The sequence below is a fragment of the Ptychodera flava genome, chromosome 18 (assembly GCF_041260155.1).
Source record: "Ptychodera flava strain L36383 chromosome 18, AS_Pfla_20210202, whole genome shotgun sequence".
NCBI lineage: Eukaryota > Metazoa > Hemichordata > Enteropneusta > Ptychoderidae > Ptychodera > Ptychodera flava.
The window spans coordinates 33,530,004-33,545,366 of record NC_091945.1 but is presented as its reverse complement, the minus strand read 5'-3'; the positions used below and the strand labels follow the sequence as shown (position 1 = coordinate 33,545,366).

Here is a 15,363-nt window from a genome sequence, read left to right as displayed (position 1 = left end):
CGCAATCGTTTGATCACCACATATCTTCACGGAATTAAACCCCAATGTTGGGACCAAATCGTGTCAAGGTAATAGATATGTCAAATTCTGAGTAGGAAACCCTGTGGATGACAAATCGACAGAAGTTGGAGAGCAGTCAAGCACATCATCAGTTGACAAACATGATGTCGATGAAAGTACTGGTACTGCATGCGACATAGACGACGCAACTGGAATGGTTGACGATTGTTATGGTATTGGCGAGCGCCTCCTAAGAAGGCAAAATGAACATCAACAATGCCCCTAAAATGTTAAGTCTGCCCCCCAATTTTGATGAATAGTGCACAAAGTGCCCCTTTTAATGAATATGCAGAGATAAGAAGACGTCAACATAGTTCGTCAAGGACTCGCGAAGTATTCAAATAAAAACAAAGGTCTATCTTCGCCTTCGGTCAGAGGGCGATGTCGACGTTTCCAATTACGGTTTGTAATGCGCACATTTCTGCATATATTGAGGTAGTCTGGCAGAGACCCTGCGATTCGCGTTCTTCCTGTTGGAACACGCGCGCGCCCTTCAGAGACGCGACGCGAATCCCAGGGTCTGGACGTTCTTGCAAGCGACCGGTCGGATTTCTGCCTGATCCGGGTACTTTATAGAACTGCACACATCCGTTAATCAAAAAAAATGACAAGTACCATAGCCAAATAAAATTAAAAATGAAAAATAAAAACATACTGCGTATATAAGTCTACCAGCTACTAGTAAAAATTTTCTCCGCCCAGTTAGATAGTTGTTTCTTTTGACGACACTACCCTTATGAATATTCATATACTTGCAAGAACTGACAGTCGCTGTGTCTGGCAGCGCGTGGTCACAGCTAGCACAGCGTAGCCTTCGAATGCAGGCCCATCGTGGGCGCGCACAAAACAAGGCACAGCGACTGTGGATTGAGGTACAGTGGTGCGTCGATCCTTGACGTAATGATGACCTTTGAACTGTGTTATGATTTGTGTTTTGGTTTTGGTTGGGATCACACAGTCCTTCCTGGTATTAGCTCCCTTCTTTTGAAAAGTTTGCTGACCCACTTATCACAACTACATCATAAACAGGCGAAAAGTTTGCTGACCCGGCCCCACTACCAACAGCTACATCATAAACTGTAACAGGATTACTGATGACGTGAGGTTCACAACGTCTCGGTGTACTGCACTGTCTCATCTGTCAAGAAAGCGGAAAGTCAGAATTCTGGAGATGGAAAACAGTGTGATCAGACCTCTGTTGCAAGCAGCCTCCCTGACAGGAGCAAGCCGTCAATATTTCGAGGTGTTGGCAGTTGCTTTTATCGTCCTTATTGTCACAAGCGCCTTCTTGCAGTTGATTAAGTTTCTGAAGATGAGATGGGCGACCGAAAAAGCATTTGCACCTTTCCCATCCGAGAATAGACATCCTCTGTTCGGACACCTACATATGGTAAGTGTTTACGTACGTCTAATCGTGGACATACCGCAGAGGTACGTCAATAGTCTAATATACATGATAAATGGTGTGAGAAACTCCGTTAACACATGCACACGTAGCTGTATGCATTTCGGCCGAGAAATCCCACTGTAGAGGTATATGTGTAGATGTCAGCCTATTACATATATCACAGTCTGTTGCGATTTAACATGGCGAAAGGGCTTTGATTAGCCAAGAGAAAATATTTTTCTAGGTTACTGATACATTTCTAGCTCCATGGTTACAGCATGGAGCTAGAAACTCCAGGGGAAGCTGTGGTCTACAAATTACAATCGACTGTCGTAATGCATTAAAAATTCAAAACAAAATCTCCGTCATATGCCGTCATTACAGTGAATATTTTGTGAGTATACTGGTCGACTTTCATGATATTTTATTGTACTCACAGTAAATATTTCATCGATAATTTCTGTAATGCACATTTACTAACTTTCACGAGTTCATTGATGAAAATCTTTATTATTTGTACAACAGTACATTTTAAGCCTAGCATATTTTGGGTTGGGTATAGTGAAGGCAATGTTCAAAAGAAAAACCACAGTGAAAACCTTCACAGAGGCACTGCAGCGTAAGTTAATTCTCATCATCATCATTATGCTGCTGCGTTGTAAAAAATTTCCTACCAGCACCATTTCAATCACAATTTTCTTTTGGTCTCAAACTTTAGATCACAGATTGATTCAGTTTTTAAGCCCTTGGATTTGTTCAATGTCAGGCCACAGTCCCTCTGGGAGGGACTGTGGTCAGGCATACTGTGATAGGCAAAGTATACGACAAACATTCCAAATTTTGTCCAAAAATGTAATATGCTCTTGCAATGATATTTATTTGTTCCAAATCATTCTGTATGAAGATTCAGATTTCCTAAAGTCAAAGATCTTGAACATCTTGTGGTGAAATTTATTTTGTGCTAGGAAATCAGATTCAATTCAACAAGACCAGTCATACACTACACTGTTAAATAAGGATTCTTTTTGATCCACAAATTGATAATGTTATACCATGAAAGCAGTATGTACATCATGAAACACAAGATGTGGCAGCATAGTAACAATAAGGTGCAGTCATTTATCACCTCCTCATTGATGGTGGCTAATATTGATACTTGTCAATTTTCAGCTTGAAATGAACAAGGAGGAAACTCTGCATGTAGCTGGAGAGCAGACGCTCGAATTTGGATATGCAGGGCAACTGTGGTTGGGACCATTTCACAGCTTTTTAGTTGTACACCACCCAACAACTGTGCAGCCTGTTGTGTCAACCATGGGTACGTTGTTTGTTTAACTGTTTTGCAGGGGCCCTTATCCAAGTTACTAGTCCAAGTCAATAGAGCTGATAGGATTGAAACAAAATTTGGGTTTACCTTTTCACTCCGAGAAGATTTCACTACAGAACAATAATCAGACCCAGGCTCCAAACCCCAGTTGTTCAAAAGGTTACATAATGCCTTTGTCCAGTTCTTGAGATTAAATATGGAGACATTGGTCCCAGTTTGGCAGTAATGTTATTATTTATCAGACTAAAGAAACTGGTCCCTGAGTCTGGCAGTAATGTTATTATTTATCAGACTAAAGAAACTGGTCCCTGAGTCTGGCAGTAATGTTATTATTTATCAGACTAAAGAAACTGGTCCCTGAGTCTGGCAGTAATGTTATTATTTATCAGACTAAAGAAACTGGTCCCTGAGTCTGGCAGTAATGTTATTATTTATCAGACTAAAGAAACTGGTCCCAGTCTGGCAGTAATGTTATTATTTATCAGACTAATGAAACTGGTCCCAGTCTGGCAGTAATGTTATTATTTATCAGACTTGCGAAACTAGTCCCAGTCTGGCAGTAATGTTATAATTTATCAGACTTGCGAAACTAGTCCCAGTCTGGCAGTAATGTTATAATTTATCAGACTTACGAAACTAGTCCCAGTCTGGCAGTAATGTTATTATTGATCAAACTTACGAAACTAGTCCCAGTCTGGCAGTAATGTTATTATTTATCAGACTTACGAAACTAGTCCCAGTCTGGCAGTAATGTTATTATTGATCAAACTTACGAAACTAGTCCCAGTCTGGCAGTAATGTTATTATTGATCAAATTTAACTTACGAAACTAGTCCCAGTCTGGCAGTAATGTTATTATTGATCAAACTTACGAAACTAGTCCCAGTCTGGCAGTAATGTTATTATTTATCAGACTAAAGAAATTTATCCCAGTCTGGTATGTTATTATTTATAGCCAAACTAAAGAAACTGAATTCTACACGGTCTGTCAGTAACCATGGAGCTGGCTGGAGCTAAATATTAAGGCAGTATGATGCACCTTAAAAGTGATATATTTAAGCTCCTTTCCTTTATGGAACCTTCAACCCCATTCTCTTTCAAAATCAAAAATATAAGGGGTCACCATGCAAAGTTTGGCACTATAGAAGCAAACTCCCTTACATTTACTGAACACTGAACATTTGAAATTGCCTTTTCATGAAAAAAAATTACATTATTGCATTGTTTTCAAATTTTGCGTGATTTTATTTTCAGAACCCAAAGATGAATTCATCTATGGCTTGGTAAAACCATGGCTTGGAGATGGACTGCTGATAAGCAAAGGCAATAAATGGTACAGAAACAGACGTCTGTTGACTCCTGGATTTCATTTTGATATCTTGAAACCCTATGTACAAATATTCAATGAATGTGCAAATACACTTATTGTAAGTATATCTCTGAGTCAATCACCCTAGATGTGTACTTAAAGTACTGATCAGTGCAAGTACTGATCACTTCACCAAAGCTGTTGCAAAGGATATTTATTTTGAGATTCCATAGAAGGCTGAGAAGTGGGTTGTTGTGGAATAGTGTGTGTAGAATCCAGGCTGTATATTTTGCTTTCAAATTACAACAATTGAAACAGGTTTTGCATGCACAATTCTGCTTATCATAGCTTTTTCCTTTCCTGGAATGTCCTGAATGGTGAACATTACTGCAACAAAGGCTAATTTTTTGCAAAAATTGAACATATTCATGGTCATTGCCAATAAATACCTTGGTATACACATAGCACATGCAAACAAATATTGAACCTTGAACCCCAAGTGAGATCCTACCATGGTAACCAACTCATCACAACAGATAAAGTAACCCCCCCCCCCCCCCCCCCCCCCCCGATCCAAGGACAGTAGTGTTGTTTCTTTGCGCAAGGTGACATTTTGAGTCTGTTGAGTTCATTTTAACTGTGACAGCTAAAACTATGATAACAATGAAAACGCCTGAGCAGAGTGATATTTTAAACATTTTATCAATAAGAAATAATTACTGAAATTATTGCATTTATTTTTATTTTTACCTTCAAAGGACAAATGGATGACCATACACCAGAAAGGAATGATAGAAATGTTTGAACACATAAGTTTGATGACCCTTGACAGCTTGTTCAAGTGTATCTTCAGTATTGAAAGTCAGTGCCAGACAGAAAGGTTGGTGTGTGTGTTTTTTTTGTTAAGAAAATATGGTCCACCTTTCTTTCAGATTTCCACTGAAAGAGACTAAGCTCAGTGTCAATACTTTAACTTTGGTTGTTTTTCTGGCTACTGTGAGACCCATTTATCATGTATTTCATACTGTGGTAAGCAAATTTTGTAAAAGCTGATGATCACCAAGTACGGTCTAATGAGCAAAAGGGAGCACCTTTCTCATTGAATACAAATCATCTAAATTCGTACCAACATCTTCCCTTCATTTGTGAAATAAATCACTTTGGGTATTAAGTACATGTCACATTCAAGAGAGCTATGATATTCGTCTATCTGATGAACCCATTATCCTGGCAAGGTCATATGTCACCATCAGGTCAAGTTGGTTAAAATCAGTGAGGCACAACATGTTCCATACTTTTTAACAAAGACTTTCACATTTTAAGGTAGTATGCACCTCGAAAGTGAAAGACTTAAAACTTTTCCTCAAACTTTCCTCAAGGAATGCTCTTTCAAAATCAAGAATAAAGATCAGGGCCCAGTCACATTTGAAAACGCAGATATGTAAACAGGGTTTTTACTGGCTAAACCTGCTATGATATACATTGTACCTTGGTTAATAAATAAAAGGCCACACCGGATTGGCTCAATGCCACTTTTTACTGACTTGGCAGATAGGGAACTGACAGGTGTGGCAGAAGAGAACTTGATTTCTGGAACATAACATTGGTCTGCATATAAAATGTTGGCCTACAAGTGACAACGACTCTGCTGGTAGCCCATATTTAGTTCATTTACTGTCACAAACCCTTTCCGAAAGTGTTATTTATTTGACAACTATCTGGCAGGGAAACTTAACATGCTCATATTTATTTGTGATGTACTTACAGATCAAGAAATCCTTACATCAGTGCAGTCTATCAACTGTCTGAGATGGCCTTGGAGCGTGTCAATTTCCCACCGTACTTTAGTGATTTGATCTACCACATGACATACAGCGGATATAAATGGAGAAAGGGTCTGAGGTTGGTTCACCAACACTCTAGGAGAGTCATTGAGCAACGACGCAAAGCAGTCAAAGATGAAGAAAAGAAAGGAATAAAAAGCAACAGAAAGTACATTGATTTTTTGGACATTCTTCTGGCAGCTAGGGTGAGAATAACGCATATATTTTATTTTTGCTTTCAAATCCACTGTACCAATTTCTCTGGACAGCTAGAAATTTTGACATAAAATGTAGTTCAAAAAAGTAATAATTACTTTTTGTGTTTTAGTTTGTATGCATATCCTATTCAAATCAATTCTGCTGGTCTCCTAAATATTCACACCTTTGATCGAAATTGAATTTCCTGATATTGGATTTCCAAACATTGCTGTTACATACTTTGTACGCAATTTATTATTATTTCAACATCTAATGTGGAATCCAGGAATTACCAGAGAGTTGCCTTAATGGTTTAGAAATAAAACTGCATTTGCCAGTAAGAAGTTACGACAATGTTGCTATCATGTGAATCAGCAATTAAGTCATTACCAGTTATATTTGAATTAAATCTTTGTAAAACAGAGCATGTATATTATAACAGATTATTGATAGCACATTGAATCATTTCTGCTTTGCAAAATATTTTAGTGACCTTCTATCAGAAATGCTGATACAATTTCTGTCTCCCAGCAAACATGATATGTGACTGACATCATCATCACCATGGTGATGATTAATTTGCATCATAGGATGAAGACGGCAAGGGTCTGACTGACCAAGAAATCCGTGACGAAGTTGACACTTTCATGTTTGAAGGACACGATACGACAGCCAGTGGGCTGTCATGGATTATGTATAACCTTGCCAGACATCCGGAACACCAGAAGAAATGCCAAGAGGAAATTGACGAACTGCTTGATGCCAAGGAAGAGGACAGACTAGAATGGTAAAAGATAGGAAAGTGTGATCTGACTGGGAATGCTTGGCACAAGTTGAAATCTATCACATCTTTGCTGAAATTGACATGCATGATTGTATCCCACAGCAAAGCATTGCCTCAGTGTCATGATCAACATTCCATTACAGTAAAACTTTTTATCGAATGTCTTCTGAAATTATTTCTTCTGAAATTATTTCTTTTGAAAGTTGTTAATTGGACATGTGTGGTAAATAAACAATTTAGAATTCAGTGTTACATACCGAGACATGAAAAAACTCTCAGATGATGGCAAGAACGTATTTTAGATCATTGCAACCATAAAATCATTGCTGTGGAGATCGGACAGTATTGTTTGCTGAAAGACTAAATATACACAGATGAAAACGTTGTTGTTGATTCCAAAACAAGTTCTGAAAACAATACCTTTAAAAACACTGAATGACAGCAGATGTCACCGAAATATGACTTTGTTCCGGAAGATAAAATCAAAGAACTTTGCTCTTTTTTTCCAAAGTCCACTGAAAATTTAATTGAAGATTCCAGAACACAAACATTGTGTTATCAGTTCTACTATCAACCCTCTTGTTTGTGAAGACAAAAAAACACATACCATATCATACTGTGTCGCACACTGTCCAAAATTAACGTCGGTCCGACGGTCCGAGACCGACAGATTCTCTTCGGGCCGAAAGTTTTCAGCAACATGTCGGTCCTTATGACCGACTGGAATTTGGAATAAATAATTAAAATTTCTCCGTCAAGACCTGTAACAGATGCAGATGATGACTGACTTTGAATCATGTAATTCAGACTTGAATGCCATGCACCTATTTATGTTTTCCACCGAGGGAGTGCGGGGCAACAGGGTTGATCGCTCTTCGTGTCCTGGTAGTAGGGAATTTGCTACGGTACGCCAGACAGGGAGGGAGGGGGGTTGACAATGTCGCAACATAGTAATTCTTTTTATTTTGCGACATTTTACATTTACTAATAGTCTAATCCCTGCGATCGGCGCGCAAAGCACAGTGCAGCTACATGTAATTATATTCAGATCAGTATGAATTACGTCCTTGCATGCAGATTCTAGCAATGGAATGGATTGATTTTGGTGCAACAATGCGATACAATATTATAATAATACTCGTCTAGTGAGTGTACCCTTTGTATTGTTAGCATATCGGTGTTATATGACGACAACACCCAGTATCACTTCACTAGTTCCACACTTCAACTTTTCGGAATTTATAATACAGCCCTTCATTTTATCAAACTGACTCAGTTTTCTTTGCTTTGGTTTTCAATAGAAGCGTTCAAACATAAACGGTTCATAGAGCAGTTTAATATGCTGCTGCAGCAAGATTCCATTGAAAATACACATGACAAACGCCGCTCTCATTTTGCTATCGAGATCGAGCCTATAGAAATTGCAGACAACATGAACGGCTCACGTCACTCACGGAAATGAATGCATAATTTCTGATCGAAAAGTTTTGCCTGAGCGATTGCTGGTTCGCCCTTTGAAAGCTTAAATTTAAAGTTATTAAAATGACTCTGAAAAGTTTGACAGACACTCGATACTGCTGAAATTCATCGACACGATCAGTAAATGATATCGTAATATCTAAGAAGACATAATTTTTGCGACATTTAGGCCTACAGCCCAGGATGACGGTGAGTTTTGCATGCCAGTCGTAAAACGGTATACATCGAAACAATTTGAAGCCCTACTCTCGGCCTCTGAGAGTATAATACACGGCGGATCGTGCAACTCGACAAAACTGTTATGATAAGGCCGCTTTGTTTTATAAAATGTACAACAGTCGGCCTTGTGAACTTGGGTTGAAGACAACGAGCAAGCAAAATGTTCTAGCGGTCCACAAACAAACGCAGCGAAACGTAAACTTGCATGTTGACTGCAGGTAGCACAATTGCGCTGTCGTGTAACATCTAGTCCTTATATCAGGCGTACATGTAGTTCAAAACCATGGAGCTAAAAGATACCTCCATGTTAAAAACCAAATATGTTTAGTCGACAGCACTGTTCTTGTAGTAGATTTTTGTCTTAATGTCAATTTATCTAATATGTATACCGTATACTATTTTAATGAAAAGACTTGTATGAAAAAACAATCTAGAAAAGTTACGATACTTGTCCTTTTGATTAAAAGTATAACTTCATCTGTTTCTTCATGAATGCAACAGAGGCCACATTTAAGCATATTTATTTTTTGAAAAATGTTGAACTTAAGTAATCCATACATCATATCAAAATGCAAACCAGTTATTTTTTCCCTTCTGTTTTACATTATAATAAAAGGATGTAGCGATCAATGGTTCCATAAAAATTTATTCATACACTCCCCTTACTCATGACTGTTTTCAGGGTACTAATTAAGCTATTCACTCACTCTTCTACCACTCGTGTTGGCTAATTTCAGAAAAGATTTTCAGCTCGCCAAACATTTCCAAATCACAATATCACATGCCCTAGTGTAGTGTACAATTGATAAATCCATGCGCATGACAGTGAGGAAGATAAGGGCTGTGATTGTTTTTCAGATTCCAGATCATGTAGTTGAATGATTCATGATCATTCACTTACACTGTTCTGCAATCTATGTGAATAATATTCCTTTGGAGTGAATACTTGCTGACTCTATTAATAAAAGGACATGGAAAATTAAAGATTACAACATTCAAAAGCATAGTATTGGTGGAGAGAGTGGTGACTTTAATGGTAATACAGGTCGTTAACAACTGCATTTACTGAGGACCGGCAGTTTTCTGTAAGGACCTGAAGCTTTGGCTTGGAGCAGGTCCCTATGGCCTGAAGCTATTTTCTCTTAGTTTCGCACACTGGTGTCGCACACTGTCAACAACAAAATTCCTATATGCAGTGTGATTTGACAGCCATATATGGCAGTGTCCTTCAAATTATCAGTTGCTCTCTGACTATGTGCACTCAAAGAATATCCTGTGATTTTTCAACATAAAAAGTGTTTATAGAAATGTGTTTTTTGGTAAAGTCAGAGAACATAGGTGCTTGATTTTTGAACTAAAGCAACATAGATATTATGGCATGATAAGTATCTCTCCAGCCCCGTATTACCGGGTAACCCTCGTAAAGTACAATGTAGCTAGGAACCTCTATTACGCAAGCTCTCTACCTATGGCCACAGTAATATGGATTATTGAAGTGCTCACTCTGTAGCTGCGGCAAGTAATTACTTTAAGAAAGGAGATGTTATTTGGTTCTTAAAGTAATTTACTTAACATGACCATATCAAATTTTGATGGCCATTATGTTTTAAATGATAGCTAGCTAGGGTGTCATCTTTGTATACACAACGCTCTTCATACTTTCATAGCAATCAGTTTAAAGGTACTTTGAAAACTTGTGTATGACATTTATCCAAGTATGACATCCCTCCAGGGGCTAAAATTTGTTTATTTATTTATTTATTTATTGTATTTATTTGTTTGTTCGTTTGTTTGTTTCAGGGATGACCTGGGTCACCTGCCATACCTCACCATGTGCATCAAAGAAAGCCTTCGTCTGCATCCACCAGTACCAGCCATTGGTCGTAAACTGGAAAGATCCATTGTAATTCCGTACAAAGGAGAGAAAGTTACCATACCAGCTGGTGAGTTGCTCAAAGCTAGTTTAGCCTTATTCCATGGACTTGCATGGCTCTCTCATATACCATAGACAAGAACAGTGTATTGTAAAGGGTTAATTACAAATAAAGTCACATCTCTCAGTAATATGCAAAAAGTAGATATATTTCTAAAGTGGTTTACACAACATGAAAAATAAGTATATAAGAGTGACAAAACTTACTTTCTCACAGTCAGCAATTAAAGTAAAGAAGCCGATTCCAAATTGACTTTCTGCTGATTTGATTTTGAAACAAATTTTTTTATAAAATTCAATTTTGTCTATTCTTGCAAGACTACAGCTGCAGCTTTAACAGCAATATGTAAAGGAAAATATATTAAAGGTTTTGAGTTTTTCAGCAGCACTATGTGGTAGCTAGATTTAATATTTTTGAAATGATGGATATCAGCACAAACTTTTCTTATTGAATCCAGTAATCTCCATGTGTGTATGATTTCAGGACAGAGAATTCTCATCAGTATTCTGAGTTTACATCACAACCAACGTGTCTGGGAAGATCCTGAAGTGTACAACCCTCTGAGGTTTACACCAGAAAACAGTAAGGACAGATCACCTCACGCATACCTACCCTTCTCTGCAGGACCAAGGTAAGTTCAGTTGGCCAATCAGGGGTGGCTCAGAAGATTATAGCTGATTGATAAATCGTAATTATTCACAGCAACTTAAGGAGTCTGAAACTAAGGCATTTGCGAAGCTTTTATGCTGTTTTGAAATGATTTGTTAATGTCAATAATAATTAACCATCCAATAAGGTATAAGCTTCCAATTAAGCCACATGTTGACAGGGAGGCAGTTATTTTTCAACTATGTACTACTTATACTGTGATTGATTCATTCACATGCTGTATCGCAACTCTTACATAATTTTGAAAAATTTATAGATTTTGTTTCCGTTAATATTACAATCTTTTTACTCTATGATACATGCTATGGTCAGTGCTTTTGGATGAATACACTGTTTGACATTTAAGTGTTTTGAAATTTTAAGAAATACCAACAGTAACAACATGTATAATTACAAAGTAAGAACTTTTAACTTGAATGTAAACAGACACCATAATCAATTTAAATTGACTTTCGAATAGTTTTTGAAATTTCAAACATTTCATTCTGTCCCCATAGCAAACAATAAAGCACTTGTCTTTATTTATAAACAAAACACTTGATTGTGTCTTTCATTGTGTTTTATACACAATTCTGCAAATTAAATTGTCTTTGAAACTGTTTTCAGGCTTAGGAATTGCAATGCTCTATAATTTTTCAGAAGTGCATCATATTGGACAAGGCTCAATACTTGTATAATTTTTCATCCTTTCAGAAACTGTATTGGACAAAACTTTGCAATGAGTGAGATGAAAGTGATTACAGCGTTGGTTCTCAGAAACTTTGATCTAGCACTGGATGATTTTGAGTTAATCCGTCGATACAACGCCATTGTACTCAGATCAGAAGGTGGATTGCGACTCCATGTCAAGCCCCGTCAGAAATAAATCATCACAGATAATAGAGTGTAAAAAGTTGAAGAAATATTCAGAGGTTTACTATCATGTGAGGAACTCAATATTCTTACAACAGTGTTAAGTCAGAAGTATATTCAAGGAGGAATTTGAAACATAATTATGATAGCCTGTCACATCATTCAGACTGTCACAGCATTATTTCTTTAAGAATTGTGATGTAATCTGAAAGCTAAATCACTTTTGCTGACATTTTTGCTGAGTACATTGTGTTGATGTAGATCACTTTAAATCTGACAAATTCCTGTGTTTCAATGCCAAAGATTGAACTCTGCAGATGAGAGGGATCCAAAGTTCAAAGGTCATCCAATGTAACATCTATTGTGTGCTTGTCCTACACTGCACAGTTCACTGAGCTGTTATCAATAAACTGATAAGCTCACAGATAAATCTTACCTGCTAAGGGTTGATCCAACATTTTACATGGAGGTACAGCTGCCCTAAATAGTATTGGAGTGAAGTGGTTTAGTCCCATTATTGTCTCTGTTAGTACAGCCTTTTTTACCATGTGCATTACTGACTGCCTGAGGTCACAGTTATCGCTTTGCATGCATGCACTTTGACCTAAGGTCAAAAGTGAAAGGATATGGGAACACTACTACATTTAGATTCCCAATGTTGCATTCACTGTATGCTCACAGGATTTTTCCACACAAGATGTTGACACGTTGATGCACTTCCCAAGGTACAGCTTTCTTAGAGAATCAAAACAGAAGGTGTATGACATTTCTAACAGAAAGTTGCAAATGCTTAGATTAGTATTGAAATGTCGGTTTTGCTCTGAAAATGAAAATGAAAATTTGCTTGCTTGCAAGGCAAGGCTTATATGTATGGCTATTCTGTTGCAGTCTTTGAAATGACTCTTCAAAGTAAAAGAAATTTTACTGAAATTTCATCACTTTTTGACCCTGTTTTGATGTAAACACAATGTTCCTTATATGAGGAATGTACCCACAGTGCGATCAGGAATTGTCTCCAGTTATTACTTGTGCATGTGTGCTAATCCCTTAACAGTATGTATATGAAACCAGCAGCTTAATGAGCAAACGTCAATGATTATATTAACACAATACAAAGTGGTTTTCTCGCTTTCTCACTTCCACCAATGGTAAAAGGATCCAAAAGCAAATTTTTTTCAACCTTATGATTGCAACCTTTATTTTCTCTCAGTGTTTCATCAAAGTTAAATTTTTTCATCCAGTTTCAGCAAACACATTTTTTCAAGCAAAAGAATGCAAACAACTTCACTCATTCATGGTACATCAAGCTTCTTAGTCTTTGGAAACTGCTTTTATACAGACTTGAATGTTTTATCTAATGCAGCTTCACTGTCATTGACTGTATTTTCATACAGTATTTGTGGCCCTCACGTATCCTTCAGGTGTGTAGGTACGTACAGCTGCCATTACTGTAAATTTATATTTGAGAAAATTCATGACTAGACATGCCAAATGAGCTGAATTGTGAAATTTGAACTTTGCAAACCACTGATGCGCTGAGTATCACAGAGGGTTATAGGCAGGTACCTGTACATCTTGTTTTGAAACTATTTCACAGCCACAGTTTACTTACCGGTACCAGTGAAAATCACATCCTCAGGGTCAACTACAGTGCCTGTGATTGTGTAATTTGTGTCTAATAAGCGAATTTTTAAGGTTCATTGCCCTTGAATTAAAAGAAAATCTTGGAAGAGACCAAATATTGCAATGGTGCTTATATTCATTGAAATTTACACATTTTTTATGAGAAAACTTAGGTGCAAATATAGATACCAATGCAATTTTTCAAACTTGGTGTGTAAATGTATATATTTTAACAAATGTCTTGGGCACAGATATTTTTAGGAACCCCATTGGCAATTGTTTAAAACATTCCTGTGCCGGTTTTACAAATAAATTATCCTGACTAGATCAAGAATTGGTCTGTTTCACTTTCTTTGTTGCATTTGAAATATAGTTGGCAGGGAACTGATTGTGTGTCACACTGGTTAATATTTGATTCCACTATGACTTGCCACGCTGTCATTGTGTTTTGATTTCAACAACATTCATAGAAGTCATGATATAAAATTGCTAGTTTGGTGAACCTGCTTGCCAGTCTAGAGACAACAGTAAGCATCTAACAGGAAGGCTGAAGTAATTCAATTCTTTGTTTTACGTCCTAAAATGCTCAGCGGACATATTTTTTCTTTTCATAATGAAAACATAGTATTTAAATAGAACTTCTTTAGAGCTGTTCTGCCTACAAGAATTTGTTCACAAATTTTGTAAAATGTACCTAAAATGCTTATATTGTGTAAATTATATAAAATAGAATTTTCTGCTTTCATTCTTGAATATGCACTTATATTACACAGAGACAAATATAAAACTTGTACGTAAAATTTCCTACGTGTGTTTTTGAACCACTTACATGTGTATATTCCAAACTTTGAGTGGACGCAAAGCAAAGAATTTAATTACTCTGGCCTATACACATAAGTCTATCATCTTCTAACCACATCTGCAGTGGTTACGTTCACACAGACTGCAAGACTGTCGTGTGGGGGCGCCCTGGGACCTCCAAATCCCTCGTCTTTCACACCGAGTGGCTCTTTTTCAGACTAATTTTATGTACTTTTTATTTATTTCACAGTTAAGCTTATGTACACTTTGCATTCCATGTTAATTGATGAAATTTGATTTCTAAAAATATGCCCCGTAGTACCCGCACACGACTGTATCTTTCAACTTAGAATTCACAATCATGATCATTCATGTTGCTATCCGGTCGCTGTCGTTGTGGCATCTCTCGTAATAAACCGAATGCGATGCCTGAAGCGACCGTAAATATCAAAAGTATAAACTATGGACTGGTTTCACTACATATGTGAGTTGAGTATCTAAAAAAACGTGTTTGTTGAACAAAAATAACTTTACGGGTAGTCTAAGTCCCTTGGTCAAACTGCTAATCTCAAGGAAATATATCATTATACTCAACAGATTTTCCAACTTTGACAGACTTAAATAATGTGTTGAAGGACATGTTTTAGAGTAAATTAAGGAAAGTAGATTCCTGCCGCAGTCCAGTTATTTGTAGAAGCATTTCCGTGTATTTTACGATCTAAAAATGTACAATGGCTGCTTATTTGACTCGGAGGCTTGGTTATGTGTAAGAGTCAAGACTGTGAAAGAAATGATTTGTTTCTTGTCCTTGACATATTTTAGCAAAAGTGATGACGGTAGAAATAACCACACACAGACAGTGAATACGAGAAGTGCACTATGGAGTTCAATAGTAACC

General features: G+C 37.2%; 1 protein-coding gene across 1 annotated transcript; it reads left to right on the top strand.

Annotated features, from left to right (window-relative positions):
- Nucleotides 1-853: 853 nt before the first annotated feature.
- Nucleotides 854-13,998, top strand: LOC139117442 (cytochrome P450 4F3-like). Its single transcript, XM_070680559.1, has 9 exons — nt 854-1,450; nt 2,618-2,765; nt 4,029-4,201; nt 4,842-4,963; nt 5,851-6,112; nt 6,695-6,891; nt 10,387-10,529; nt 11,004-11,151; nt 11,883-13,998. Exons 1-9 carry the CDS (start codon nt 1,232-1,234, stop codon nt 12,052-12,054), a joined length of 1,584 nt encoding a protein of 527 aa, XP_070536660.1. The 5' UTR covers nt 854-1,231; the 3' UTR covers nt 12,055-13,998.
- The last annotated feature ends 1,365 nt before the right edge of the window (nt 13,999-15,363 follow it).